The following is a 25,558-nucleotide window of genomic DNA, read 5'->3' on the forward strand; positions in this document are numbered from 1 at the left end:
GAGATCTCTGGAGTGATAGGTGAGTGACTTCGGCACAAATGAGAATGTTGGGTCCTGTCGGCGACCTATGTTGGCTGGTGGAATGAGTGATGGGTGCTCGACATCGTAAATAGAAAACCTCGACGTGTTGACTGTAACTTATACGGGCGCTACACACTATGCCGCGTCCAACGCTGCTTGCCCTCGCGCGCGGTGCGCACTGCGCTGATGTATCTACTGCCTTGACTGACGCTGCTGCGCGTTCATCTATGCGTTGTCTCCAGATCGCGGTGCTCCTGGAACGAACACTGGCCTCTGGGTCGCCTGTCCGAAGGCTACCACTCTGCCTATGTCGTCCTGTTCTATCGTGAGCATCCCTGACGTCGCGTGCCGCGTCCAATACTCCCTCTGGCTTCAAAGCTGCCAGACGAGTGGCTCCTCTTACCGTGTTGAACCTGCCGCTGCTCAATGGGCGACTCAGTCGCGCTCGCATGCCTTCCATCGGCCGCTATTGTACTTCATATTGTGTTGCCTCAAACCTCAGCCTTCGCTCTTCCAGTCCTGGACTTTAGATTGTCCCGTTTCAACCTCTACCGCCGCCGGTTCACTCCCCTCCCCAACACCATCCTCCACATCCTCTTCCGCTTCTACGCCCTCCTTCCCCTCCGCCAACGCCCTATACTTTCTCCTTTTCTTCTTATCCGCGCTACCCTTCTTCTTACTCTTCTCCCTCGCCTTCACCCTCGTCCTCGCGTTCTCCCCAAGCTCTAGCTCCTCAATTTTCTCCCCTAGGATCTGCCGCGCCCGCTTGCGGTTCAGGCTGCGCGACCGCGTGTCCTGGTACTTGACCACGATGCCCGTGGGCAGATGCTTGAGCTGCACGGCCGAAGAGGTCTTGTTGATTTTCTGCCCGCCTGGCCCAGAGCCGTGGAGAAACTTTTCTATGATTTCAGAGTCGAGGATTACCCGGCGCGGAGGGAGGGGCTTGGAGAGAAGGAGGGCGGAAGTGGCGAAGCTGCGGGTGGAGCGGGCGAGCATAGGGAGGCGGCGCAGGAGCGGCGGGAGGGCCATGGTGTATGTGGTCAAGAAAAGGAGCTGTAGATGTAGACCTTCATAGCATCGTATGTAGAAGACGGACAGAAAGCATGAGCGTATCGATTCAAACGCGGCTCTCGCCTCGATGCTGGCGCGCAGGAGTCTGATCCGGAGCAAGCAGTCAGGAACCGTTACTCCGGAGCATGCGAAATTTCCCGGTCCGCCGTCCACTCCCGCTCTCCGCCGGCGCGCCCCTTCGCTCACCACTCCCAGCCTAACATCTCGCGCCGCAAAACTAATCTTGCACGCCCCATTGATTGCTCAGCTCCGCACACGACCTACCTTTCCTCCGCGGCATCCGGAGAGTAGCATGCTAGACTCCGCATCCGCGTCCACCGTCGTCCTCCTCGCCGCTGCGTCAACCCTCCTCGTCGCCGCTATGTTGTATCCGACGTCGCTCCTCCGCTGGCTGCAGCGCAAGCGCTACCAGTACGAAGTCACCTTCTCGCTGTACATGCTCACGTCGACTGAGAAGTTCATCCTGAGTACGACTCTCTGGCCCTTCCGCTGCTACGCACTCCAGTCCCGCTCTCCCTAATGCGACGCCCTCCACCCTGAGCAACAACGAGAGCAGAGCAATGCAAAGCAAAAAAACACGGCACAGCGAAAGTGATAGAACAAATTGCTAATCCGGACCCACAGACTCGATTCTCTTCCTCCTCCTCTCCCTCTTTATCATCGCCGCCTCGCTCTATCTCCCCGAGCACATCGCCTTTATGGCAAACCGCATGTTTTATTACTTCTCGGGCGACTCGTCGCACTTCACCACACAGGCCGCGCCAAAGGCCGACTTCGCGACCGCCGCCGTCACGCAGATGCTCAGCAGCGGGGATGCGTTACGAGGGCCCGCCGCGGGACACGAGCTATGATCGCAAGTCTAGGCAGCGCATTGAAGGGTTTTGGTCTGAATCTGGTTTTATTTGGGGAAAGATGGGATAACACGGTCGGTGGGAGAGGCGTGGCCGCCGGCCACAGCGACGGACTGCATGTACGGAGACGTCTGCTGCCGAGCCGACATGCGAGGCGACGGCGGCATAACAGCGGGCGTGCGCCTTGAATGTGCTCGCGCTTCGCATTTGGGCATAGGGATACCCATGCACATCATAGACTCGGGCGTTATCACAGTCCTACCCATGGCGCTCGCAGGCCCTGCCCGGGCTGTGGTCGTATCACACTCGATACCTGCCGCATACGGCACACTACTTAATGTTAATGATTCACCTTCATACCTGCGTGTGCACTGGCCCCACTAAGCCCAACGCGCAGAAGCATTCTAGAAACCTTCTGGAAGGCGGCTAAAGTGCCTGCCCTGTTCGCTTGGAGTGGCGCACGTTTCATACGGTGAATATCATATACTTGAAATCGATAACGGCGAACCAGGTTTTGTGGCGGACAAACCGGCATAATACGACGCCAAGCGCGCAGCAGCGGACAACGGCGGAAGACACATGTTGATCAGACCATATGCAGAGACAGATGTAGTGTGGGTAGGGATAAGAATATTTGATGACTCCGCAGAGTATATTGTACAGCGTATCCCAATATGCACAGAGCAAGGAATCAAACGACCGCAAGGAGACGAAGCATCGAAGATGTGAAGGCAAGTGCGAAGCAAGCAAGTACAGCGAACTGTAACAATGTCGGGGCACCCAATGCCGTGTACCCAAACCCGTCGAAGGAAGTGAAGTTCATGTCTATAACCAAGAGGCACAGAATCCGACCAAGGCGACCATTTGCGTCTGAGAGATCCTGGGGAGGCCGTGGGGTGTCACTTTTCGAAAAGTACACGCACGGCGTTCGTCAGTGCGGCGGTAGAGTAGTCATTGAGCGTGACCAGTGTCGGAAAATCTTTAAGACCATATTCGTGTGTCTGCCTCATTATGCCACTCGAGATGAGGAGAACGATGACGGGTATGCTCGCTAGAGACCTGTTCTCTACTACCCTTTTCATGGCGTCTTGCGCGAACCGCGTCTGCTGCTCATAGGCCCTCGAGTCATGGTTGAGGACATTTTGCGAGGAACATATAACGACAACGATGGCTCCGCTCGTAGGAAGAAAGTCCGCATGTGTCTCTGTCATACCGCGATCCAGGCGGTAAGGCACATGTCGTACCTGCCGGGGAAGCGCTCGTCCCAAAGGCTCAAAAGGGTCCATATCTTTTGCCAAGGAGCTGCCAGGAGGATGAGGTACGAACGGTGTGAACATTGTAATCACTTCCGCCTCGTTAAGGTGTCGCAATCTGGTGACCGCTTGCGCAGAGTCCCGGACGAGCGTCGGGTCTCCCGCTGTCGGGGCGCTGTGAAGAAGCGCGGTGAGGTTCGAGGTTCTAGGCGCTGGCGAAGGCATCTTGCGGTGGTGTGTCGGCAGCAGTTGTGGTGATGGTAGGTAAGTCCTGACTCTGCAATCGCCCATGATGGTCGTGGAACTAGTGCCTTTATGGGATGGTGATGTAGTGGGCCTGAACCAGTCCCTTCGGTGATAGCGCGACGTTTTGGGAAGGACAAAGGGCCGTGAGTGAAATGCGTCGATTCGATGCCTCCGAAGCGACCGGGCAGCAACAACGAACAGCGACTTTCTGTATGGACTGTCCCGGGTATACCTCCCGTATCGTATAATCTGTGCCCAACGGTCGTCCCCAGAGACGCTTGCCGTGTTTTCGGCGGGGGTATCGATGGGCTCTCTGTATCTGGAGTAACGACTTCAAGGTTGATGCTTCAATGATTGAAATCTAAACCATGGAATCAGCCCTCAACAATAACGAGCACGAGAGAAGGATGACAAGGTGTATCAGGTTCAGTGGAACGATGATCCAAGAGTGTTCTGTTCACAGACATCAGCCTCAATGTTGATGGAGGGGCGAAGTTGCTGTATTAATGCTGCCGGATCGCAAACTGAACCGTGAGAGTACAGCGATATCGTCGGACTGTGACGTTAATTAAGCAACACGTCTTCCGAATATACTGCCAATAATGTTGGAGGTGATCCTCAGGGTGCTACGGCATGAGTGAAAGTAAGAGGTAGCACGAAGTCGGGCACGTATGTATCCCGTGCTGGTAAAAAGCAACACGGTGCCGACAAGCCAGTAAGGCGACACGGCTGCAAGGCGATGTCGTTCGAAGGCCCGAAGTACCGCTGACGCACGGCATGATGCCTCGATGTGGCTTGGTTGCACAAAGGATCAGAGTGCAGTGGGCCAGTGTGCGTTTATTGATGACTTGCTGGATGTCGGGTAGCAGTAGCAGAGGTTCAGCGGACAACTAGGCAGAACCCGGAGAGTAGAGGGTGGCGAGCCGCTCCTTCACATGCTGCGCAATTCAGGATGGAATATTGAAACAAGTGCAGGCGGACGAAGACGAGAGCTTGTAATCTGGCATGAAGGTGCACAACGGCCATCCTCCTGACCGAGTCGACCCAGGACCAGCGACCCTCTTGGCCGACAGGCAACGGGACGAGGAGCCAGTCACCCCAGGCTCGGGCGGCCAAGAGTCCAGTCAAGGCAGTGCCGCGGCCAGCAACCCGGGCGGCGAGAGCTGAGGTAAAGGATTCGCCATGCGACGGTTCGTCGAAGTGGACGACACGCGGGGGTCATGGACGCTTCTGGTCCGCTGTGCAGAAACGTTGCGGGCTGTCTGCTGGCTGACGAGGCTGGGCAGCCACTCAGGGCCCGCCAGCCGGCCGACTATCAATCGATGGGTGCTGTGTAACGTTGTAAAGGGGCGCTTCATGGCAGAAGTCGGCGAAGGGCAAAAGTTAGATGGGCCCCCAGTGACCAAGGGCATATGCGGGTGACTGCTGCACGCAGCGCGCGCGCAATTGGGCGCCGTGACGAGCCTCAGCCGAGCGCGCGCGCCAGGCATGCCTACCTGGATCTGCTTGCTGCCGATGCGTGCGAACGCCTGCGCGGGGACCATTGCATTGATATTGATATGTCTTGGTGGTTTGGCAATGCGAGCAGACGTCCGGTGAGGCTCGAGGCGACATAGAACGTGGGCGCCGCGCTGGCGCCTTCTTCGGTAGCCTCTTGCTGACTGATGCGTCCCGTACAGGGAAGGCGCGATCTGCGATGTAAATAGTAGGGCTACGCGACCACCAACGAGCACTCTTCAACGGCTGACCGCCCATCTGACTGCGTGCATGAAGAGAGTCCGGCGTGATGCCTTCCATAGCCGAGCGTATGACAGCTTTCGATCCTCAGCCGCCCTCCACTAATGCATCGGCAGACGAACGGCCCGCCAGCTTGCACGACGCGCTAGAAGCATTGGAGAGAGGTTTGCATGGCCTCGTGCAACTTGAACTGCTGCTGATCAGGGGAACAGCTTCCAACACCCCCGCAAAGCAGCGATCTGTCAAAGTTTCGAGCATTGTTGATGTGGTTTGCCGCCATGCCTTTGATGTGGGACTGGACCAAGACGCCCTCCGGACTGTGGTACAGATCACGTCTGTCAAGACCGAGCTGGACCAGACAAGTGTCACCACCCTCATCAAAAATCTCTATCCTGCTCAGCGGGTACCCTCGGATGCTGTAGTCACCATTGTCGGCGCTCTTGGACAGGGCAAAGGCAAGCCCTCCCCTGGCTCCCAGAACGGTTTCGTCAAGTGGCTCATAACTGTCCACGAGATTATGGAGGATCCCAGCATCCTGTCGCGTCTGTACGGTGTCTTGTTCGGGCTACTCGATTCGATAAGCATCAGGTGAGATCGGTCAAGTCCGAGATCTGATTCGAAATATGCTAAGCTGATCAGAACGTCGTTGTGTCATCTGCTTTCTTTGATAACTCTCCGCAAGCACGTGAAACCTTTCAGGATCGAACAGCTGTATGTGACCGCATGACTCGTTGTCTTCACGACGGGTACTGACGTGATTTTAGACTGGAGCTCGCCCGTGGTCTCGGTAACGAGCCTGCTCTTCAAGGCCTTCTCCGCGTTTACAAGGATTACTACCCCGAAATTATTCTCGGGAGTACATCCGCAAGCCGGAACTCATTTCCCCCAGTGAGTCGTGTCACACATGCATACAAGCAGTCGCTAACTTGATAGGCACCTGATATCGAGTGGCGCTCAAGGATCTTGGCAATACAAGAACGAGCTACAGCAGCAGAAGAGCCTGGGTTTGAGACACGGAATGGCTTCAAGGTCGCGAGGACAGGCAGAAAGAGAGTCAAGACTTCGGCAATACCAGACGTTCACACCTTTCACGCCAACGAGGCAAGTAATGCAAGCATCGGGTACTGAGTGTGCGCTAATATGTATGCTAGACTTCGGTGACACTCGAGGGCATCGACAATGTGGAAGACTTTGTTGAGAAGCTAGAGGTGTTCGAGGTCCCCGGGCAGATGGTCTCGTTCCTCACCGATCCACTTCTACAAAAATTCGTCGAGCTAAGCGGCTCACCAATCATTACAAAACGGATCCAGCTATGGCTGTCAATGTGCCTTGAAGATCAATACAATGCAATTAAAGAGGATTCGGTGGATTGGCGCTACTTTTCCGACATCCTTGATGGCTTGCTCAAGCATGCACAGTACACAAAGGTACGTCCGACATCGCTCGCCCAAACAGAAACCACACTCACCATCATTAGAAGCTGCTCCCGATTGTGCAGACATTTCTAAAAGAGTACCTGCTTGTTTGGGACGGCGTGCAGAATGTTGATATCATTCTCAACCTATTGTCCTATCTTCCAATACACCCTTTCGCAGGCGAGTTGCGGCCATCTCCGCTCACATCTGTACGACCTGACTCTATATAGATGCACGTGTAACCTACCTACAACCACTCGAGCGTTGCATCCTACCTCACGGCCTCCAAGCATGCGAACGCCTTATCGAATTCTACGCCTCGCTCTTTCGTCAGTGGTCAAACCAAGCATCCCCCCAACCCTCCCACTCCAGCTCTTCCCTTGCACACCCCGATCAACGCGCTCTGCACGATCTTGCCACACATGTCTCGATTCTCTCTTCATCGTTACTCCTTTCGCTGTCATCCGGCTCTTCGTCCGCCACCAGCATGGTGTCTACCATCCTAACATTCTACGAGCAACTCTCCACGATATCTACACCGCACCACATTCCCATCGTCCTTCCTCCAATATCCCTCATCTACCTCCTTACCATGGAACCCAGCACGACTACTTTTGCCCGCGTGGCCGGCATTATCGCAAACTACAGACACGCTTTCAGCGCTCACCCCGCCCCAATACAAATCTACTACCCAGAAAAGATGACCAGTTCTTTCAACACTGCCCTACGCGATTTGTACCACTTGCTCTGGATGTCGAAAGCCCTTATCGCCGAACCTCCAAAGTCCGTGGGCCTGTACTGCGCGCCTGAGCTAAGCAACGCTCTACACACGTACCTTACACAAGCAGACCGCGAATACAATATCAGGACCGCATTCAATATATCAAACAACCCACTTCTAGCGTCGATATCGCTGGCTGCATGGGTCGCCATCGAGAACGAGGAAATCGAAAAGGAAGGTTACGATCCCGACGCCATTACGCGGCACGCCGGCCCCGTGAGCCAACGGAAGCTGGAGATGCTGAAAGCGGCTGGAGGCGTGAATGTCGATTGGGATGCGTACCGGGTGCGCGTGCTCAAGTGGATGGAGGAGAGGGGTTTGGCGGGCCCGAAGGAGTTCATGTTTGCGGCGTCCAATCAGCTGAAGGCAAAGTATGGGGGAGAGCTATAGGGTCAATTGGTTGATGAGCGTTATCAGCGTCACCCTGCGGTGGAAAATACTAGCGAAGCTAGAGAGCTTGACATACAATACCCATATCTTTCTGTTTGCATAGGCCTACTCCTTCCACACTACACTCCTGGGCATGCGGAAGAAGAGTGGTTAGAGTACATGTCTTTCTGTCGGTGCTAAAAACAGAACGATCACGCTACCATGTCGTGCGCTCCGTGGGTCTCCTGCACCGAAAGTTTCCGTTTCGTCGCCGCATAATTACGAGTAGAGCTTTTGTCTCACCATATAGGCATGCCGCCCGTCTCCGGTGCCAGTCTCAGTGTGAAGATTACCATCATCATCGGGAACAGCACCAAGCTCCAGCGCAGCCCGATCAATAGCCCGAGAAGTGTATATATACCGCCCGAAACCTTCTCTTCTTCTGTCCACAGTTTTCACCAGGGCCTATCAAAAAACCAAGTACGAGGACCTATTTGGGCTGCGGGCTGCGGGTCTAGAAAGAACCCCTGATACATGTTACGTTCCTCCTGAAGCTCTCGCTCGCCTAAAATCAGAAGGCGTACATTCGATGGGCCTTCTGTCTGGGAAAAACACTCCTATAATACCATGTTCTTTATGGAGGGCTCGTTTCCCAGGCTGCCATGGTGTTTCGAGTAGAAAATGCCCAGCCCAGGCACTCGTGTTCCTCCTACAGTGCTTGTCGGTCAAAAGTAACGGGTGTCATCTCCATGGGCGTGTCTTTAAATCCGTATTACAATGACATATTCTTCTTGATTTCTTTTCCGACCAAACGAGAAAGTAAAATATTGATGTTCTATCGAATAAAAGAGTTCGTATCACCAACAACATGCTTCTTTGGGTGTCGTAGCTGACGAAAGGAGCACATCAACCCATGCCATAGGCTGCGGGTTCAAAGACCCATCCGAAGGACTGATGTTCCTCCAGGGCCCTTTTTCAACCAAACACACTTGACCGCCAATTACAGTTTGGGTCCTCCAATTCGACGTGGTTCTTGGTCGACTAACTTTAACAACCACATAAACATGGATACTGTTCTGAGTCGTTTGCTCCTATCCACATGCATAGCGATAGTATCTTAAATATCGATGCGGGCGCATCATATGGGCTGTGAGTCCCAGAATAACATTTTCGCAGAGTCATGTTGTCTCGGGCGCTGTTTTCGGGCCAAGATCATATGACAGCCGACTTATGGACAAAACCTTGCGCTTGTACGCGATGCTGGGTCAATTGAGCAAGAATTTTACGAATTGAGCTCTCATCGCCTTGCTCGCTATCCACCCAGCTCCTGCTGGCTCTCCAAAGAGGAAAGTCCAAGTGCATGCGCGCTTCGGGTATAGAAAACTTGAACGGCCGCTTCCTGTCCTTCTGGAGCTTGTTTCATAAAAGAAGCGATATGGCCTGTACGCTGCTGCTTCCTTGCCGTCTAGGACTTCTGAGCAATGATGATGTTCATCTTCTGCGACATTTACATCAATGGGTAACAATGCTAGGGTTTAATTGAAACAAATATCGCTCTTGGGCACTTTCTTTTCGCACACTCATTCAGCTTGCAGACTCGGCGCTCCCCAGTCAATCTCGAGTCTGATAATGGATTTGTATGCTCTTTGTTATCCAAGTGCGCCGCAGGAGGATCTACGGCGCGCAGAATGGGAGATGTACAAACACTGCCGGCGCAGACCTTAAACTATATACTACGGACACGACTTCTGGGGAGCTAAAAAGAATCGAAGACAAGAATGACGCGCTGGCGGAACCGAAAAAAGTGGAAGCACGGCATGTATAGAAACATGAAGTGTTTGTATGAGTAGCGGTGGTGCCCTTGCCGAAGGACTCATCTTCCGTATCAATCATATCAATAAGTGCGGTGGATCCTTGCTGTAGCTGCGTGTAGGTATCAAGCTCCGCCTGCGACAGAGGCGGTTTATCCATAGGAACCATCAATCTGCCAGTCGAAGCCGTGTTCCCGTAGTGCAAAGACGAGTGAAAATCCCTATCGAGGCCTGCCGTCGCTGCAGAGAGGACATACTGCAAGTAAAAGTGGTGCGTTCGCAATGCAACCCTGACAGAAACTCGGTATCGAAACTGCATGGTCTTCCTGCGCTCCGAGCACTTCACACATGAACAACAATACAAGAGAAAGTCTAACAATGGAGCTTGGAGCCAGCCGCCCGGAGGGAATATGTTTCCCCCCTGTTCACCGTCTCCAATCCTCTCTACGAATTTGGACATCAATCATTGAAGACACAAACACGAGATATCATAGGAACTCTGCGTACAACAGTTCGTTCGATAACGAAGACCTCATGTTCCTCCCCTTTGGTCTTTCCCAAATCTACCTGCGGATTTGTTCATGTCTTCTCCCGCTGCGAGAAGCTCGCATATGGACGCAAATATCGGAACGTGTCGCATCGAAAGCTTGGCATACCGGTAGTATAATTGTCCCTCGGCCTCTCCACCTCCAACTCTTTCACGCAAAGCTGGTATCCCTCCACCACGAATTACTTCAACCTCGATACATGGGGTCTTGGGGTCGAAAAACTCGAAATGGACAAGCGTATGTGTGTTCCCTCAGAATTCACAGCAACACCACATGAAATGTTTCCGGAAGTGGTTGAAGCCAGAACGATATAGAAAACCACAAGCAAGCTTCCTGATGGGGAATCTTCGGATTCGGAGCTTCGCTCTGGGTGAAAGAAGTTGGGAAGGATTGGTTGAACGAACCGACCGATGGGTAATGATGATGATCTGCATCAGACTCTGTGTGAAAGACCAGTTCTTGCTACAAGTGCTCGTCGTGATTGCACTGTGGAATTAACTTCCCACAGTGACAACGACATCCTCTGAACTTTGAAGCATTCATTCTATATGCGCATGATGAATATTTATGCCAGACTTATGTACCCATGATCCCAGATAGAAATACCCAGTAAACCATATCCGCCGCGCTATGCATACCTCATCCCGCTTAGTTCACACCAATAGCCTGCGGCATCCAGAAGACCTGCTTAGGGTCATACTTCTTCTTGAGCGTAGCAAGCTTGCTGTACAGCTCCTCGCCATAGTACAGCTCATGCGCCTCCTTTGCGCTGTACGACGGGTCCACGTAGTTGAGGTACGCACCGAAGTGCGTCTGCGGCTGGCTCTTGATGATGACGTCGTTGATGCCATTGATGTAGTTTAGCGACGTGGGGTTGATGCCGTAGTTCTGGAAGACCCAGAGGGAATCCCGGTCGTTATAGGCGGCAAACTTAGTGTCCTTAGTGTTGATGGCCGAGCCGGGGCCGCCATACAGGTTGATGATGACGAAGTACGAATACGGGGCGGGCTTGCTGATGTAGTCCCAGAAAGCGTTCAAGGTAGTTGCGGTGAGACCGCCGTCGGCTTCGGGGACGGTGATGGATTTAGCGAAGAAGGTGTCGTGCTCGTCATACCCGGTCAGTGGCTCTCTGATGTCGGTCTTGTCGGACATGAGGATCAGGTATGGGATCCACTCGTACTCTTGGACAACGATCTTGGTTGGTGGGGCAGTGCCGCGAAGAAACTCGGGCTGGATGGTTTCTGTAGTCATCAGTAAAGCTCAGGTGTTGTCAACCACTCGGTAGCTGTGAATTACGTCGCGATGGCGGGAGATCCACCGTGATTGCAAACACATCACAAATTGAGGCTCTGGAGATGGGTGTCACTTACTGTTGAACTCTGCACCAGTGCCAAAGAAAGTACCGCCCAAGTTGTAAGTAGTGTTACCATCAAGGTAGATACCGTAGGAAATACGGTTGTCCACTACGGAAGCATTCTGCGAGAAAGTCTGGATGTGGAGGAAAGTGTCGGTGAATGCCTTCTTGTTCTTGAACAGAGTGTCGGCCCACTGGAACTGGAAGTAGGTGACCTTTTCAGGAGCAGCCTGAGTGCGGAGGTAGAAATTGGTGACAATACCGAACGATTCAGCCGCACCACGAAGAGCCCAGAAGAGCTCCTTATTCTCTGTGGCGGTCGCGTGAAGAAGCTTTCCGTCGGCAGTGACAACATCGAGGCCAACGATGTGGTCGAGAGCGATACCCCAGTTGCGAGAAGTGTGGCCGTAGCCGCCATGGGTGAAATGACCACCAATACCAACGCCGGGGCAGGTACCGTGAGAGATGGCACGCTTGCCTTGGTCCCACACGCCCTGAGCAAGGTTACCAAGACGAACACCACCGCCAACCTTAGCGACGTTGGTGGTCTTGTCGAGCTCAATGTTCTGGAGGGGCTGGAGATCGATGACTGCAGGTAATTAGTAGGGAAAAAAAAATCAGGACTAATCCGAGAGACGTACTTAGTGAGCCGTTTTTGCCTCCACTGCTGAAGCTGGCATATGAGTGGCCTCCCGACTTGGCCTGGACCTTGAGGCCGGACTGCGAGGCGCAGACGACCGCATCCTGGACATGCTTGTTGGTCTCTGGAAGCACAATTGCGGCCGGCTTGTACTGGAGACGCAAGTTGAAGGGCTCGGCAAGCTCATCGTAGTCGGAATCGCCGGGGTAGCTGGCCGGGACCTTCTTGCTGTTCAAGCAGGCATCGACAGCCTTGTTGGGGGCCGCAGCGGCATGGCCCGCCGCCAACAGTCCCGCGGTAAGGGTGGAGAGGAACTTCATATTAGCGAAAATAGAAGATCCTTGAAGTACTGTCGTGCCTGTTCGAGGGGATCCCTAACGAGTGTTGACCTGAAGGGAGATGCTCGGCAAGTGAAGGACAAGAAGGAAACGAGGAGGCGAATAATTTATATTCCATGGTAGCCTGTGCCGTTCTTACCTGCTGCTCAGGTGCAGCGATGGCGGAACTGAATCCCTGTGGCCTTCTAGGCCGAATGCGACGATCATGGTGGGTGAAGAAACGGTAGGGGTGCTGTCGCCCCCATGTGCTGATTGGACCTCAGCGGCTACCGAGACAGACATGCGTGAGCGTAATTTGGACCTAAGGAAGCGTCCATCATAGATGGATTCTATCCCAGCTGAACGATGTGCATGAGGTTACTCCCAACAGTGTGGTATACACTCGCGCGATACTAAGGAGAGAACCTGCGTGAGAGACGTCCATTCGGACTGCGCGGCATGCACATGTCGCAATGTAGCACAAGGCACTCAATGTTCTTCACAGAACCTGCATTGATGCGGCGCAAAGGGTCTGCTGAACGCTGGAGGCGCCGTTGAGGTGCATGCCGTGGGGATCGGTTTCGACCCTGCGTCTGCGGGCTTCTGTCGACAATCGCCATTCGCCATGCGGAGCATAATCGTATTCTCAGTCTCAGCCCAATCCTACTCTTACACGGCACCTCCCTCAGATGCAGTGGCGCGGATTGCCCACGGCCAAATCACCAACTTACCCGAGCCCTACCTCCATGCACTCGTGGCTTCGCCCACGTGCCGCAAATAAGCCTCCTATACCGGGGACCTGGATTGTGCATCTTGCGATTGGCTGACGCAGGTACGCATTGGACCCTGGACAATATATCACGCCTGCGCATTATTCCTAGACACACCAGGCGTGGTCTTTCTGTGTTACCCCACAGTGTGCTTCGCGGGCATGACATATTTTCTGTGAAATTGGCGTCTGTTTTAAGCATCTAGGATGACAGATATCAAGGACGCAGCGAAGCTGGCCCGTGGCGATCCTTCGTCCGCTATGCGCTGTCGTGAGCCGGGCGAGAATGGAGGAGCGTGGAGTGGACGCCCCCAAGCGACCCGTTTCTCCACGCCCCGCCGTTAAGCCACTCCGGTCGAGGCCGGAAGCGAACCCGTACCAACTTCTCCACTCCACCTGAGCCCTAATACAACGACGCATTTGACTCTTCTTGCAACAATCAAAAGTCATAGCTCCATGCCATGCTCAAAGACATTCCCAAGGCCGCGGATGCAAACAAAGTGAACTTCTATTTCGGGCGACCCAGGAGACACGCCGCCCGAGGCTCGAGGCTCAGCTTAGGCCCATAGCGACTTCAGGCCTCTCAATACGCCAAAGATGGCTGTGGTGCTCGGGCCGCCCATCCTATACATGTTTTGAGTATACCGACGTTGCCGCGTGGCGTCAGCGCTCGGCGATATGCCTGTTCGAGAACATTCGTGTAACTGCAGGGGGCATTTTCGCTGTAGCATTCGGCTCGCGTAAGGATTCACGTTGCAATCAAGAGGATTGACAAGGCAGATGCGGAGGAGATGCGGAGGAAGGACTCGTATCATTGTTCGCATTAACGCCACATGGTCATTGCACATGCAGTAATATTGTACATTCCGTCCACATTCCTTCAAAACACAGCGAAATCGTATGTGTGTCAATATCACTCCTTTCAAAAATCACCGCCTTCTTGCCACTAGTAACCAACAGGTTGTCCACCTAGCAAGGCGGCATGAAGCCGTCATGGGCCTCGTGTTTGCAGTTTGTCTGCATAGAGAAGGTATTCTCAAAGGCCTTCATTTGCCTGAGAGCTTGTGCTCCACGCATTTGGCTACGCGCCGGGCTCAACGTTGTCGTCTTGCCCTGAGTCGCCCGTTTGGCATTCGAAGGGTTGTAATAGCCACCGCTGCCAATACACTTGGAAGGATCGCTCCATTGCGCGTCGGCAGCGGCTTTCCAAATGGCAGCTACGCTCACGGTCATCTCCGGCGTGAAGTAGAGGCGACAATCCGCTTCCTCATACTTGAACTGCAGCGCAATGCCAGAGTCATCACCCAAGCGCACGGCATCGCGGACATTGATGCCATTGCCATAGGAGCGACTGAGCGCTTCTCCAGAGGTATATTGCTTCAGCGCCGAAGTCTGGAATGTCTCATTAAAGTGAATGGCCTGCGCCGCGTACTGCTGAATGTATCCCCATTGGTAGATATTGGCGCCTTTGACGCCGCCGACTGCCTGGATCTTATTCGCGTTGCTCCGGCCGCCCAATGCAATGGTCTTGACATGACCTTGTTGAGTCATCAATTCCGCAAAGATCGAGCATGTCGATGCACAGTATCCGTCGGTAATGAGGACAATGTCCTCCGACCTCCATCGAGTCTGATTGGAAGAACCTGTGATATTGATGCCAGACTGATAGGGAATGTAGACGTCAGTTATATTCCAGCGAGAGATGGAGGTGTAATCATCTGTTCTCGTTAGTGTTGGAAGCAACACTCGTAAGAAAACCATACCTTCATTCACAGTGTTCGGGCCAACTTTTTGTGCCCACGACTCAAAGGGTTTGCCGTCAGCAGTCTGGTCGGTATGGTAATCAAAATAGCTCGCTTGGATTGATCTCAAAGTAATGTTCTTCAAGCCAGCATCTCGAGGAGATTGACCAACAACTCCGCTAAACGCCTGCCCGATCAGATCTACGGCTGCATTGTATCGGAAGCGGTTGCCACCGTAGGGATCTAACGCCGGGAACAACTGCTTGAAAAGGTCGCTAGTAGGCATCAGTACCCTGCGCACATATTCGGCACGCCACACTTACTATCCTTGCAGAATGGTGCCTCCTCCGTTCGCCTGCAGGTCAATAATGAGCTTAGTCTTCCCTTCGCTCCAAGCTTTTTGGAGGAACTTTTGCGATGTAATCTGGAACGCGACTTCAGCATAAGAGCTGCTGACAAAGCTCGGTACTTGGAGAACAGCCACGTTCTCATAACCAGGCCCATCGATATAGAACCCATTGATCAGATTCTGAGGCCCGGGAACGACTGGTGTCGGATACCCTAGTGGCGGTGCTGCGGCTTGATCCAGTCCCGGTGGAGGAGAGACTGGTGTGATCACATCAGGGCGGAATTTGGCAGTCGAGTCCTCGTCAATGACGATCTTTCTTCTGAGATCCGCACCAGATGTGACATTCTGGAAGCTGAAATATGATTTGGCAGTGTTGGCAATGGTAAATTTCGTGCCATTGGCGAATTCGAGGGTAGTGTTCGGATTTAGGGGAACATAACGACCGCGACCCGCACCCGTGAACCCACCCAGGCCCGAGCCTCCCACTCCTAGACTGATTTGCGCAAGGTTGTAGAACAAGTTGTTGTACAGAGCATCGCGGTCTTGGAGGGATCCCTGTTGGCTCAGATCCTCGAGGAATGCATTGGCGTCCTGGTCATCAATCTTAACAATGGCAGATGGTGTATAAGAGATATTCTTGAAATGCAAACCCAAAATGTCGGTGTAGGCGAACACGGCGGGCAGTTTACTACCGTCCTCAGACACGGAGACCAAGGGAACAGGGCGACTAAAACTGAAGATCTCACCCACGACATCCAAGATGTATGCGAGGTGGCCATCGTGCGCTGCTCCAAGCAACCTGTAGAGCGCCCAGCCAAACGACCATTCATCCGAAATGTATCCTTGGTCAATGAACGCAGATATCGTATCCAACCCGGCGAGGATGTCGACAGGGTCTTGAACCTTCTCCACGTACTCGGGTGGTGGGTCCTTCAGTACGTCAAGCGTACTCTGCCAGTTGAGATAGAGCGGGAGTTCGAAAAGAATAGCTTTTGCCGAAGTGACATTGAGGGGTATGCTTGTCAGGCATTGGTAAGCAATATCTGCAGGGACTTCCGTAGGTCGTGGGTCATCAGTCGGTACTCCACTAGGGTTCAAGATGACCGAAACTTGCGCACACGGCTCAAGTGTAGGTGTGGGTGTTTCTTGGCGACGGTTGACGTTGTCGGCGGGGGATATCGGCGAGGAAGTGACAAGTGCGGCCAGACCCAGAAGGGTAGCCACTTCACAGGGCCACATAGCAAATGCGGCCACTTCGTGACGGCTGTCGACCGACCGGGACGATGATGAGGAAAAAAAAAAGGAGGGCAAGGAACGCTCGAAGTGGTTTGTAACGAGTGAAGATGGCGAGCAGTAATGAGGTATAGTTGGGGTTGGAGAATGTCGAAGACCAGGAGTATTTTGTTCAACAACAAGTGGTCGACGCGAGAGGAAGGCACGGTAGCCTGCAATTACGTGTACCGAAAAAGGCCGCGTCCCATTCGAATATCACAGAAAAATGCCTCACTTAGCACCGGCACAAGTAGAAGAGTACCTACTGGCATGGGACATGCTGAGAAGATGCCTTTTTATGGCAATGGAAAAGACAAGTTTGGAGCTGAGTAACCGTACCAGTGACTGCCGGCATTGCCGCCAAACGGACCACAACCGTACAAATGTATTGAAAGCGTGCTGGTACCTGCATGTCTTTCGGACGACTGTGTGTGAGCACAGCGGCCTGCAGGCTGTTCGCCTGACGACGGGCTCGCGTGGGCGAGGCGCCAATCGCTGCAGAAACAGCGTGGCCATCGGCATGTGCAGGCAGGACTTAACCGGGAGTTTCCCGTGTGCAGATACCAAGATCAAGATGAAGAGATGTGCTCTGTGCGACGTTGGGTACAGGTAACGCAGCTGTGCAGTCGTTGTGCAACGGATTTTGTGGCTCGTGCAGGTCTTGAACCATTACGTATCTGTGGCATAAGAAATGGGGATGCAATGCAGACAGCATTTCTTGCTGTTCTTGGATGTGTAGAAGAGATATCAGTGTGTTGTTGATATCGCAAACGGCGATGATAGTGGATATCAGGTTGGTAGGTTTGGCGCGCCCCGACGACGACTCCCAGCGCCTGTTTCACCCTAGACTTGCTGCAGGCCATCCGCTAGCCTGTGTCCACATCTTCGCCCAACATCGTACCTCCTGAAGTACCGTCGTGCAAACGCGTTTTGAGACTCGAATCACAGCATACGAACAGTGCTCTCCTTTACCGGACATATTTTATGAAACACAACACCCGGGTCGGAACTTTACCCAATGGCGACCGCCATCACCGCCCTGATTAGGACGTAAACTCGGGACCACAATATGTCCTTGGACGATAAAGACAGTCGTTCAGTATGTGTATGTCCGTTCTTAACGCACTGCCGCAGTCTAAATGAGAACTCTACTACCAATTCACCAGATGGCACCCTCACGGCCACAATGGATGAAACCTACAAAACAAGCACGACAACAAAATCCTCCCTTACTTCAGCATCAATTCAGTGAGTAGGCGCCACCAAAGTTGATCTAGCTAAGACGATCTCTGATACCCCTGTTACCGTGCCGACTGACCCGGGGCAATGGAACGTCCCGTAGAGCGAACGCTTCAGCCTCGCACGAGAGTGTGGACCCCCAAAGGGGGTGTGACAGTGACCTGTGCTTCATCACAACTTAACTGAGAGCAAATCATCACAGCGGTGACTATCACCAACAAGGTCGTGACGACTTTCAAGTTGGCGTCCTCATCACAGCTCACTAATATAGGACATAGTTTTCAACGTTATACACTCTTGCCGTCTCGATGCTAGCTCCAATCAATTTTTTGAGTATCGAGGTTGTTGACAACTGCGGAATGATAGCATCTTCCACCAGCTTTCGATCGATTGACGCTCATCAACTGTCTGTCTATGTGGAGCTCACCGCCTGACAATTCATTACCGAAACGCAGTCACGAACAGCCAATCCGATCCCACCACACCTGGTCCAAAGCCACGAAGCACCATTTCGCAAAGCACATATCTCACTGCACAATACACACGAATGTGACCGCATGCAAAGTTTATGCGATCGTAAGGTCACTCCGTTGCCTTCTGACCATACAGCAATTTTCGCACAACCCTTCACTCTCTGTTGGGTATGATAAGAGAGCTCACCATCTAAGTCAGTACTCTCCTAGCCGAGGCACATTGATGAGCACAATCACCGTGCAACACATCCAACTAAGACGCCACCTCGTCAGCTCCCCTGTCACCGCACAACTACATCCATATTCGAACACAGCACACCAGACGCGGAGCAGCATGATCACACACCACCCGCCACCTCAGGCCCACAACAGACACAGACAAAAGTAATGAAACCATGATTGGCATACAACACTTCACGCTACAAGAGCCACGACAGAAAAATGTACCTCCCGGCACAGGATGTTGACGGGAGCCAGGCCTTTCTCCAAGGTCGTGTATTTATCGCAGCTATATCTACAATGGTCATGATCATTATACATCGTCATGTCGTTGTTGTAGCTTCATTAGGAGCCTCGTCCTTTTCCCATGGCTTCTTCCGCCTTGACTGTGTGGCTCGCGAGGCTTGTCCGGTGAGGAGCGTGTCAGGTATCTCCTTGATGCCTGGTATGGGCTGTCCGGTGGTGACCAGCTCTACGATGTGTGCGAACGACGTAGGATAGGGCGCTGGAGGCTCGCCCACATTCGCCGAAGCTTCTGGGAGAATGCCGCCTGCGGTGTCGGTAGATGCGGCGGGGGGAGCTTGCACGCCGTTGGGCACGAGAGCGGGGCGGCCGCGCGCATTGCGGTAGGCTTTGTAGGCGTCGAAGTCGACGTTGGTGTTGTATTTTCTTAGACAGTCAGTATGCGGAAGAGCTCGGTGCACCTTGGTAACATACCTAGCATAGTAGAAGCATCGCGCCCGCAGTGTCAGTTCAGAGGCCTGCTCGGGCGAGGCGTTGCTGCCCAGAATTGCACTCAGACCCGACTGGAACTCGGCATCGTCGTCCCAGTTGTACTGCTCCAGGGACTCGTAAACGTCGTTCAGCCCATCTGCTGCGGCGACGCTCATGGTTGCAAGTAAAGGCCGGGCATGGAGGTGGGGCGGAGGAGCAGGTGAGGTACCTGGGCCGAAGCTTAGCCGGAGCTGCATGCAGTTCTCTTCGCTTTCGCTCTCACCCACAAACCTCACACACACACTCTCTCTCATTCCGCCCATCCCCTCCACCTTCTTCCCGACCACGTGCTCTTCTTTCTTTTCTTCTCCTGCTCTACTCAAGCGCTACTTGTTTAGCTTGTTCTGAGCTCCGTGCGTCTGCCGCCATCATGTCCGAGTACATTGGGTACGTCTCAGCTGCGCCATCAATTAGAGCTTCCGCTAACACGCATTGTGCAGTGCTCGCATATCCCTCATCTCCAAGAGCGACATTCGGTATGCTCGCATCCATTGAGAGAGCGTTGCGCACGTGCTGAGTGGCCTAGATATGTCGGCACGCTCGTCAACATCAACTCAGCAGAATCCACTGTCTCGCTCGACAATGTGCGATCGTTCGGCACAGAAGGCCGTCGTGGCGGCACCGATGAGTACGGGCCGTCAGATGCAGTCTATGAGCAGATTGTGTTCCGTGGTAGCGACGTGAAGGACCTGCGCATCGAGGAGACGCCCAAAGAGGAGCCTCCCGTGCCGCAAGACCCCGCCATTATCGGAGTAAGTCACAACCACTTTTTTCACGTCCCAGGGTACAATGATTAAACATTTTCGGATGTAAACCATTTAAACCACCGAGAGCGCAAAACCGTGTGGATATCTTCCGTTGCCTTCCTTCTGAGTACCCCTCAATGCCTTCGACTATTGTGACTACTTTGGAAAGAGCTCCGCTGATACGTTGGGTTGAACAGGTACAACAGGCTCAGCGACAAGAAGGCCCTCAGCCTGACCAGCGCGCACAGCCGCCGAACCAAAACTTCCCCCCACCCCCACCTGGACAATTCCCTCCTGGCGGTTACCCGCCGTTTGGGCACCCGCCACCGCCGTACAGCAATAGGTTCGGACCGCAAGGCGGCTTTCCTGGCGGCCCTCCTGGACCTTTCCCACCAGGTGGCCCCCCTGGAGGGTTTGGCATGCCGGGCCCATATGGTTATGGAGCGCCTCCACCAGGATGGGGCCCGCCAGGTCAGTTCAATGGACCTCCGGGTCCGTTCCCTGGACAAGGTCCCATCGGCCCACCTGGCCAGCAACAGCCTCAACAAAATCAGAACCAGAATCGGCCACCGACAGGACCTAAAGGTGCACCGGCTGGTCCTCCAGTCAACAAGGAGGAAAAGCCTAATGCCCAACCCAAGGTGGCGGAAGCAGACGGCAGCGCGAAGCCCACAGAGCAAAAACCCAATGCGAAGCCTTCAAGCGCCACTCCCACCCCCTCTGCCTCTGTTGCAAAGCAGGCCCCTCCCCCTCCCGTTGACTCAAAACCGCCCGTTGCAGCAGCTCTTGCTCCTCCTGCACAGCCTGCTGTAGTACCAAAGGCTGTACCGACTGGACCCAAGAGCGGCCGCATCGCCCCCGCCGTGCCTCTTGTCAGCCCTGGCCAGAGGAACGTCGCGCCCCAAGCTCAACCTGTTGCTGCAGCAGCCGCAGTACAGGGCCAGGCAAGCGCTGGTCCCGCCCAGAACTATCACAACGCCACCCAGGCTGCGACCGCTGCCGTAGCCGCGGCTATGGCAAAGCTTGAGGTCGGAAGAAATCCCGCGCCGTCTACAGCACAGCCGATGAACGCAAATCTTCAGCAACGGATCGACGAGATGCGAGATGAGCAGGCTCGAAGGGGCGGACCGGCTCATCGCGGAGGCGGCCGAGGAGGTCGCGGCGGTCGAGGTGGCAGTGCTCAACACGCGAAGCTGGAGATCCCTGCCACAGACTTCGACTTCGCATCCGCTAATGCCAAGTTCAACAAGATGGATTCCGTCAAGGAGGCTATCGCATCAGGCTCACCACTTGGTGAGGGCGTAGCATCGCCTCCTGTCGTCGAAGCTGCTACCAACGGCCATGCGGCGGAATCTAGCACTGAAAATGTCGTTATTCCTCCCCCTGCGGCGTACAACAAGTCGTCAAGCTTCTTCGATAATATATCCAGCGAGCTCAAGGATCGCGAGGACTCTGCCGCCAACCGTGGCCAGCAATTCCGAACCCAGGAGAGGGCCAAGAACATGGAGACGTTTGGCCAAGGCAGTGTCGATGGCTTCCGGGGCGGATACCGTGGACGCGGTCGTGGCCGTGGCCGGGGTCGCGGACGCGGTTTCAACGCTGGCGGCGGCGGCGGCGGCTTCCGAGGCGGTCGCGGTCGAGGCGGACAGTTTGGTGAGCAGCAGGCTTAGTCGGCCGACCAGTGGCAGGTCGTCTGCGAACCTCCACCGCACTTTCTTATCGAAACTGGTTTATTCGTCCACAAGGTGCAGTGTCCGCATCCATCGCGTCTCACGGACGGACGTGGTCCTGCCGATGACGTTCGCGAGGTTCTTCTCACATTGAGCCGGGTCCTTGGGACAGCTTCACGGTCATGAAAAATGGGCATAGGTTTCTACGATATGATGTATTGTTTTTCAGCGATGGGGAATTGGATTTGGGAGTCGTTGCTTGTGGCGCTCTGTACTAGTATGGATTGAGCGATGGGCGCGGTCTTGCGTCGGACTGTATAGCTTATGGAGAGGATGATATCCCGGTGACGAACCAGTATGGAGTCGCAACGTGCCGACTGGTAACGCCTTGCGAATGAAAGCAACGATCATTGAAATCACATTGGATCTTGTCTGCTGCGTACGACTGTAATGTGGACTTGTTCCATCCTTGACTGTGTATCCGCAGGCACTCCAGCGTGGATTGCATGGTGTAATCGCGTGTGGGAGCGTCGAGTTGCTTTTCCATCTGATAGCGCCCGTGCATCGCGATGACGACGGAAGCAGCGTTGCATGGGCGGCCACGTGCTCAACCATTGGCTGTTGCGACCCAGGGCAAGCAAGAGCTTCCCCGCAGGTCGCGCATCAACAAATCTCTGCCGCTGCAGACGAAGCTTGATATGCACGTTGTTCCTCCCGGCTGCTGATATTTGCTCGGACATCTTTTATCCTTGCCGTTCTCTAGCTTCCCTGCCTCGTTGCATGTGCGTCCAGTGCTTGTCTCGATAGCTGGCTCGATAGCTGTCTCGATAGCTGTCTCGATAGCTCAGCAACCGCGCGCGCGCGGATTGATCCACGATGAAGTTTGGCAGCACCCTGCGCAAGAGCGTCTACGCGCCGTGGAAGGACCAGTACATCGACTACGACAAGCTCAAGAACCTGCTCCGCGAGCACGATGACGACAAGCCGTGGACGTCGGATGACGTGACGCAGTTCACCGAGGAGCTGGCCAACGTGCAGCTGGAGAAGGTGTACAACTTTAAGCGGGACATCCAGGAGAAGCTGAAGGAGCGCACAACGGCCTGCGAGAAGAAACTCGAGCCGTTGGCCCTCGGCATCAAGGCCGAGGACGGCGAGGATGGCGCCGAGGCGGCATCTTCATCCAAGGACACCAAGTCGGACGTGCCGCCCGCGGAAAAAAAGAAGCTGCTCCAAGAGGTGCTGAAGGAGCTCGATGGCATCACCAAGGAGGTCAAGGAGCTGGAGAAGTACGGCCGCATCAACTACACGGCCGTGATCAAGGCCACCAAGAAGCACGACAAGCTGCGCGGCCGGTCGTACCGTCTGAGGCCGTTTATCAATGCGCGCCTTACCGAGAAGCCCATCTACACCGAGGACCAGAGCCCGCTGCTGTACCGCCTTTCGGCCATGTATAGCTTCGTGCGCCAGAGCCTGGACGGCAAGCCGCAGGAGGCGCTGTCGTTTGCCGAGAATGCCAGCGGCAAGGACGAGTTTACCTCGTACAAGTGTGCGTCATGAATTCCCATTCCGCAGTAACCAACTGACCTGCACAGTCTGGGTCCACAAGGACAACCTGCTCGAGGTCAAGACCGTGATCCTCCGGCGTCTCCCCGTCCTCGTGTACAACCCGCAGACCTCCAAGGTCGCCGAAGGCTCCCAGCGCGATCCCACCATTACTTCCATATACTTTGACAACCAGGACTTCCCGCTCTATACGGACAAGGTCAATCACGTCCCCAATGCCGCGTCTCTCCGTCTTAGGTGGTACGGCCAGCTCGCCGAGAAGCCCACCATCCACCTTGAGAAGAAGGAGATGAAGGACGGGGATGTAGCTGAGGAGCAGCGGTTTCCCATCAAAGAAAAGTACGTCCAGCCGTTCATCGCCGGCAAGTACCACATGGAGAAGCAGATCCAGAAGATGGAGGCCCGCGGTGCCCAGGACCCACAAGACGTCAACGAGTTCAAGAAGTCCGTCAACGACATTTCCCACTTTATCAAGGAGAAGGACCTGCAACCAGTCCTGCGCGCAAACTACACACGCACTGCCTTCCAGATTCCCGGCGATAACCGCGTGCGCGTCTCTCTGGACACGAACTTGGCTCTTATCCGCGAGGATTCGCTTGATCTGGACCGTCCCTGCCGTGACCCCGACGACTGGCACAGGCGAGATATCGACGATCGCCAGATGGAGTATCCATTCAAGGAGATCAGAAAGGGCGAGCGGTACGACTTCCCGCACGCAATCTTGGAAATCAAGGTCAGGGGCTTGAAGAAATACGAATGGATCGAGGATCTGATCAACTCCCACTTGGTCAAGGAGGCTCCTCGCTTCTCCAAGTTCGTTCAAGGTGTTGCCAAGCTGTTCGAAGATCAGGTACGTTCTATACTGATGGCCGCTTCGTCTCACGTTCGCTGACAATACCAGGTGAACACGTTCCCATTCTGGCTGAGCGAGGTAGAGATGGACATCAAGCGCGAACCCGAAGCTGCATTCGAAGAAGAGCAGAAGAAGAAGCAGAAGGCCGCGGAAGACGACTTCGCCGTCGGCAGTCTCTTCGGTGCGCGTGCAAGGTACGCAACATAGACCATTCCCACCAATCTCAAACTTACTCACCCTCTCCAGCCCCAGCTACCGCCCCTCGGTCATCTCCCCAGTCGGTTCCCCAGCCGCGGGCACCTCCGCCCGCAAAGCTAGCGCCCCGAAGCCCTCGCCCCTCGTCGTCGAGCAGACCACGAAACCCTCCGCCGAGGAAATCGACAGCGACGACGACGGCGATGCCACCATTCCCGGCCGCACGACGGGCCTCTCCTCCCTCTTCCCCTCGTTTTCCACCTCCAAGTACGCCCGCAGCAAGGAGTCCGCCGCCAAAGCCATCGCGCTCCCCCCCGGCGTCCGGCACCCCGGCGTCTGGATCAAAGATCAGGGCCCCGTGCGTGTCGAGGCCAAGGTCTGGCTCGCGAACCAGCGCACATTTATAAAGTGGCAGCACGTCTCTGTGCTGCTTGCGAGCTTGTCGCTGGGCTTGTACAACGCCGCCGGCGAATCCAACAACATCGCGCGCATCCTTGCGGTTGTGTATACCTGCGTTGCGCTGTTTACGCTGCTGTGGGGATACGGGATTTACATGTGGCGGCGCAGACTCATCATGCAGCGGAGTGGGACGGACTTTGATAGTGTGACTGGGCCGCTGGTGGTCGCGGTCGGGCTGGCGATTGCGCTGTGCTTGAATTTCGGGTTCAAGTACCGGGCTATACTCACCGAGCGCGAGCACAATCACGCGAGGCATAATGGGACGGCGGCAGCGGCGGCGTTGGTCGAAATGGTGGCGGAGAGGATTGAGCTGGTGAGGTAGATGCATTCCCGCCCGCTTTTCCCGAGCTCGGGGGAGGGAGTGGCGGTTGGTGGAGAGCGGTGATGGATTGCGGGATGCACATGTAGAGTTGGAGCAGAATCACGGTCTGTCTCTCCGTTGGGCCATGTCGCCAGGACGTTTGTCGGTGGTGGGTTGTGCGGAGCGAGTGTTGTATACCATGTGCTATTACTATTTGTCTGTTGTGGTTCGGGAGCGATGTGATGGTGATATGATGGTGATGGTCTGATTGCTCGACGGTTTGGTCGAGCGCCTATACCAACTCACATTTTTGGTGACAGCGATGCCATCTGGAGACGAATTAAGTCAGAACTCCATCTGAAAACTACCGTCGCCTTCGGACGATGTGCCCCCTGTCCTTCTGGGCACTAAGTGTTACTCTCACAGACGCCCTTGATGCTCCAATCTGGTCAAGCTGCGAATTAACGTTGCTGTACATTTCGTAGCATATATACTAGAACCAAAGCCAAACAGCCTTACC

At 54.5% G+C, this 25,558-nt stretch overlaps 11 protein-coding genes across 11 annotated transcripts; 6 read left to right on the plus strand and 5 right to left on the minus strand.

Moving 5' to 3' along the window:
* Window positions 1–241: 241 nt before the first annotated feature.
* On the minus strand, window positions 242–1,117 carry CC84DRAFT_1161770 (uncharacterized protein). The gene is made up of 2 exons (XM_018177832.1): window positions 425–1,117; window positions 242–336 (listed from the first exon to the last, which is right to left on the minus strand). Exon 1 carries the CDS (start codon window positions 1,048–1,050, stop codon window positions 520–522), a length of 531 nt encoding a protein of 176 aa, XP_018041332.1. The 5' UTR covers window positions 1,051–1,117; the 3' UTR covers window positions 242–336; window positions 425–519.
* A 162-nt stretch (window positions 1,118–1,279) lies between these two features.
* On the plus strand, window positions 1,280–2,296 carry CC84DRAFT_1161771 (uncharacterized protein). The gene is made up of 2 exons (XM_018177833.1): window positions 1,280–1,559; window positions 1,717–2,296. The coding sequence occupies exons 1-2, from the start codon at window positions 1,385–1,387 to the stop codon at window positions 1,941–1,943; spliced, it is 402 nt and encodes a 133-aa protein (XP_018041333.1). The 5' UTR covers window positions 1,280–1,384; the 3' UTR covers window positions 1,944–2,296.
* A 546-nt stretch (window positions 2,297–2,842) lies between these two features.
* On the minus strand, window positions 2,843–3,421 carry CC84DRAFT_1082342 (uncharacterized protein; the record flags this gene model as incomplete). The annotated part of the gene is made up of 1 exon (XM_018173974.1): window positions 2,843–3,421. One exon carries the CDS (start codon window positions 3,419–3,421, stop codon window positions 2,843–2,845), a length of 579 nt encoding a protein of 192 aa, XP_018041334.1.
* A 1,748-nt stretch (window positions 3,422–5,169) lies between these two features.
* Window positions 5,170–7,951, plus strand: CC84DRAFT_1256686 (Mis6-domain-containing protein). Its single transcript, XM_018184645.1, has 9 exons — window positions 5,170–5,247; window positions 5,296–5,343; window positions 5,392–5,767; window positions 5,819–5,890; window positions 5,944–6,067; window positions 6,113–6,280; window positions 6,331–6,606; window positions 6,657–6,774; window positions 6,825–7,951. The coding sequence occupies exons 1-9, from the start codon at window positions 5,229–5,231 to the stop codon at window positions 7,763–7,765; spliced, it is 2,142 nt and encodes a 713-aa protein (XP_018041335.1). The 5' UTR covers window positions 5,170–5,228; the 3' UTR covers window positions 7,766–7,951.
* A 1,856-nt stretch (window positions 7,952–9,807) lies between these two features.
* Window positions 9,808–10,641, plus strand: CC84DRAFT_501278 (uncharacterized protein). The gene has a single exon (XM_018186560.1). It carries the CDS (start codon window positions 9,904–9,906, stop codon window positions 10,378–10,380), a length of 477 nt encoding a protein of 158 aa, XP_018041336.1. The 5' UTR covers window positions 9,808–9,903; the 3' UTR covers window positions 10,381–10,641.
* A 31-nt stretch (window positions 10,642–10,672) lies between these two features.
* On the minus strand, window positions 10,673–12,792 carry CC84DRAFT_1113646 (FAD-binding domain-containing protein). Its single transcript, XM_018175363.1, has 3 exons — window positions 12,099–12,792; window positions 11,474–12,046; window positions 10,673–11,344 (listed from the first exon to the last, which is right to left on the minus strand). The coding sequence occupies exons 1-3, from the start codon at window positions 12,415–12,417 to the stop codon at window positions 10,752–10,754; spliced, it is 1,485 nt and encodes a 494-aa protein (XP_018041337.1). The 5' UTR covers window positions 12,418–12,792; the 3' UTR covers window positions 10,673–10,751.
* A 1,333-nt stretch (window positions 12,793–14,125) lies between these two features.
* Window positions 14,126–16,538, minus strand: CC84DRAFT_1238224 (peptidase S41 family protein-like protein). The gene is made up of 3 exons (XM_018183929.1): window positions 15,249–16,538; window positions 14,947–15,200; window positions 14,126–14,901 (listed from the first exon to the last, which is right to left on the minus strand). Exons 1-3 carry the CDS (start codon window positions 16,511–16,513, stop codon window positions 14,153–14,155), a joined length of 2,268 nt encoding a protein of 755 aa, XP_018041338.1. The 5' UTR covers window positions 16,514–16,538; the 3' UTR covers window positions 14,126–14,152.
* Window positions 16,539–18,332: 1,794 nt separating this feature from the next.
* On the plus strand, window positions 18,333–18,742 carry CC84DRAFT_1161776 (uncharacterized protein). Its single transcript, XM_018177834.1, has one exon. The coding sequence runs from the start codon at window positions 18,482–18,484 to the stop codon at window positions 18,644–18,646; it is 165 nt and encodes a 54-aa protein (XP_018041339.1). The 5' UTR covers window positions 18,333–18,481; the 3' UTR covers window positions 18,647–18,742.
* Window positions 18,743–18,792: 50 nt separating this feature from the next.
* CC84DRAFT_1139886 (uncharacterized protein) lies at window positions 18,793–19,367 on the minus strand (the record flags this gene model as incomplete). The annotated part of the gene is made up of 2 exons (XM_018176264.1): window positions 18,793–19,146; window positions 19,195–19,367. The coding sequence occupies 2 exons, from the start codon at window positions 19,365–19,367 to the stop codon at window positions 18,801–18,803; spliced, it is 519 nt and encodes a 172-aa protein (XP_018041340.1). The 3' UTR covers window positions 18,793–18,800.
* A 113-nt stretch (window positions 19,368–19,480) lies between these two features.
* On the plus strand, window positions 19,481–22,094 carry CC84DRAFT_1161777 (uncharacterized protein). Its single transcript, XM_018177835.1, has 4 exons — window positions 19,481–19,638; window positions 19,692–19,727; window positions 19,778–20,003; window positions 20,195–22,094. Exons 1-4 carry the CDS (start codon window positions 19,622–19,624, stop codon window positions 21,665–21,667), a joined length of 1,752 nt encoding a protein of 583 aa, XP_018041341.1. The 5' UTR covers window positions 19,481–19,621; the 3' UTR covers window positions 21,668–22,094.
* Window positions 22,095–22,315: 221 nt separating this feature from the next.
* CC84DRAFT_1256690 (SPX-domain-containing protein) lies at window positions 22,316–25,383 on the plus strand. The gene is made up of 4 exons (XM_018184646.1): window positions 22,316–23,213; window positions 23,260–24,080; window positions 24,132–24,277; window positions 24,330–25,383. The coding sequence occupies exons 1-4, from the start codon at window positions 22,544–22,546 to the stop codon at window positions 25,057–25,059; spliced, it is 2,367 nt and encodes a 788-aa protein (XP_018041342.1). The 5' UTR covers window positions 22,316–22,543; the 3' UTR covers window positions 25,060–25,383.
* Window positions 25,384–25,558: the final 175 nt, after the last annotated feature.

This window comes from Paraphaeosphaeria sporulosa (assembly GCF_001642045.1).
Source record: "Paraphaeosphaeria sporulosa strain AP3s5-JAC2a unplaced genomic scaffold CC84scaffold_2, whole genome shotgun sequence".
Classification (NCBI taxonomy): Eukaryota; Fungi; Ascomycota; class Dothideomycetes; order Pleosporales; family Didymosphaeriaceae; genus Paraphaeosphaeria; species Paraphaeosphaeria sporulosa.

Coding starts and splice junctions, on each gene's coding strand:
- CC84DRAFT_1161770 (XM_018177832.1), bottom strand. CDS start 1,050: ATGGCCCTCCCGCCGCTCCTGCGCCGCCTCCCTATGCTCGCCCGCTCC.
- CC84DRAFT_1161771 (XM_018177833.1), top strand. CDS start 1,385: ATGCTAGACTCCGCATCCGCGTCCACCGTCGTCCTCCTCGCCGCTGCG. Junction 1,560..1,716: donor GACTGAGAAGTTCATCCTGA/GTACGACTCTCT, acceptor CCGGACCCACAG/ACTCGATTCTCTTCCTCCTC.
- CC84DRAFT_1256686 (XM_018184645.1), top strand. Junction 5,768..5,818: donor CTCGATTCGATAAGCATCAG/GTGAGATCGGTC, acceptor TAAGCTGATCAG/AACGTCGTTGTGTCATCTGC. Junction 6,607..6,656: donor AGCATGCACAGTACACAAAG/GTACGTCCGACA, acceptor CACCATCATTAG/AAGCTGCTCCCGATTGTGCA.
- CC84DRAFT_501278 (XM_018186560.1), top strand. CDS start 9,904: ATGAACAACAATACAAGAGAAAGTCTAACAATGGAGCTTGGAGCCAGC.
- CC84DRAFT_1113646 (XM_018175363.1), bottom strand. CDS start 12,417: ATGAAGTTCCTCTCCACCCTTACCGCGGGACTGTTGGCGGCGGGCCAT. Junction 12,047..12,098: donor AGGCAAAAACGGCTCACTAA/GTACGTCTCTCG, acceptor AATTACCTGCAG/TCATCGATCTCCAGCCCCTC. Junction 11,345..11,473: donor CACTGGTGCAGAGTTCAACA/GTAAGTGACACC, acceptor TGATGACTACAG/AAACCATCCAGCCCGAGTTT.
- CC84DRAFT_1238224 (XM_018183929.1), bottom strand. CDS start 16,513: ATGTGGCCCTGTGAAGTGGCTACCCTTCTGGGTCTGGCCGCACTTGTC. Junction 15,201..15,248: donor GGCACCATTCTGCAAGGATA/GTAAGTGTGGCG, acceptor GATGCCTACTAG/CGACCTTTTCAAGCAGTTGT. Junction 14,902..14,946: donor CCCGAACACTGTGAATGAAG/GTATGGTTTTCT, acceptor TAACGAGAACAG/ATGATTACACCTCCATCTCT.
- CC84DRAFT_1161776 (XM_018177834.1), top strand. CDS start 18,482: ATGAGCACAATCACCGTGCAACACATCCAACTAAGACGCCACCTCGTC.
- CC84DRAFT_1161777 (XM_018177835.1), top strand. Junction 19,728..19,777: donor ATCTCCAAGAGCGACATTCG/GTATGCTCGCAT, acceptor TGAGTGGCCTAG/ATATGTCGGCACGCTCGTCA. Junction 20,004..20,194: donor AAGACCCCGCCATTATCGGA/GTAAGTCACAAC, acceptor TGGGTTGAACAG/GTACAACAGGCTCAGCGACA.
- CC84DRAFT_1256690 (XM_018184646.1), top strand. CDS start 22,544: ATGAAGTTTGGCAGCACCCTGCGCAAGAGCGTCTACGCGCCGTGGAAG. Junction 23,214..23,259: donor CGAGTTTACCTCGTACAAGT/GTGCGTCATGAA, acceptor TGACCTGCACAG/TCTGGGTCCACAAGGACAAC. Junction 24,278..24,329: donor CTCTTCGGTGCGCGTGCAAG/GTACGCAACATA, acceptor CACCCTCTCCAG/CCCCAGCTACCGCCCCTCGG.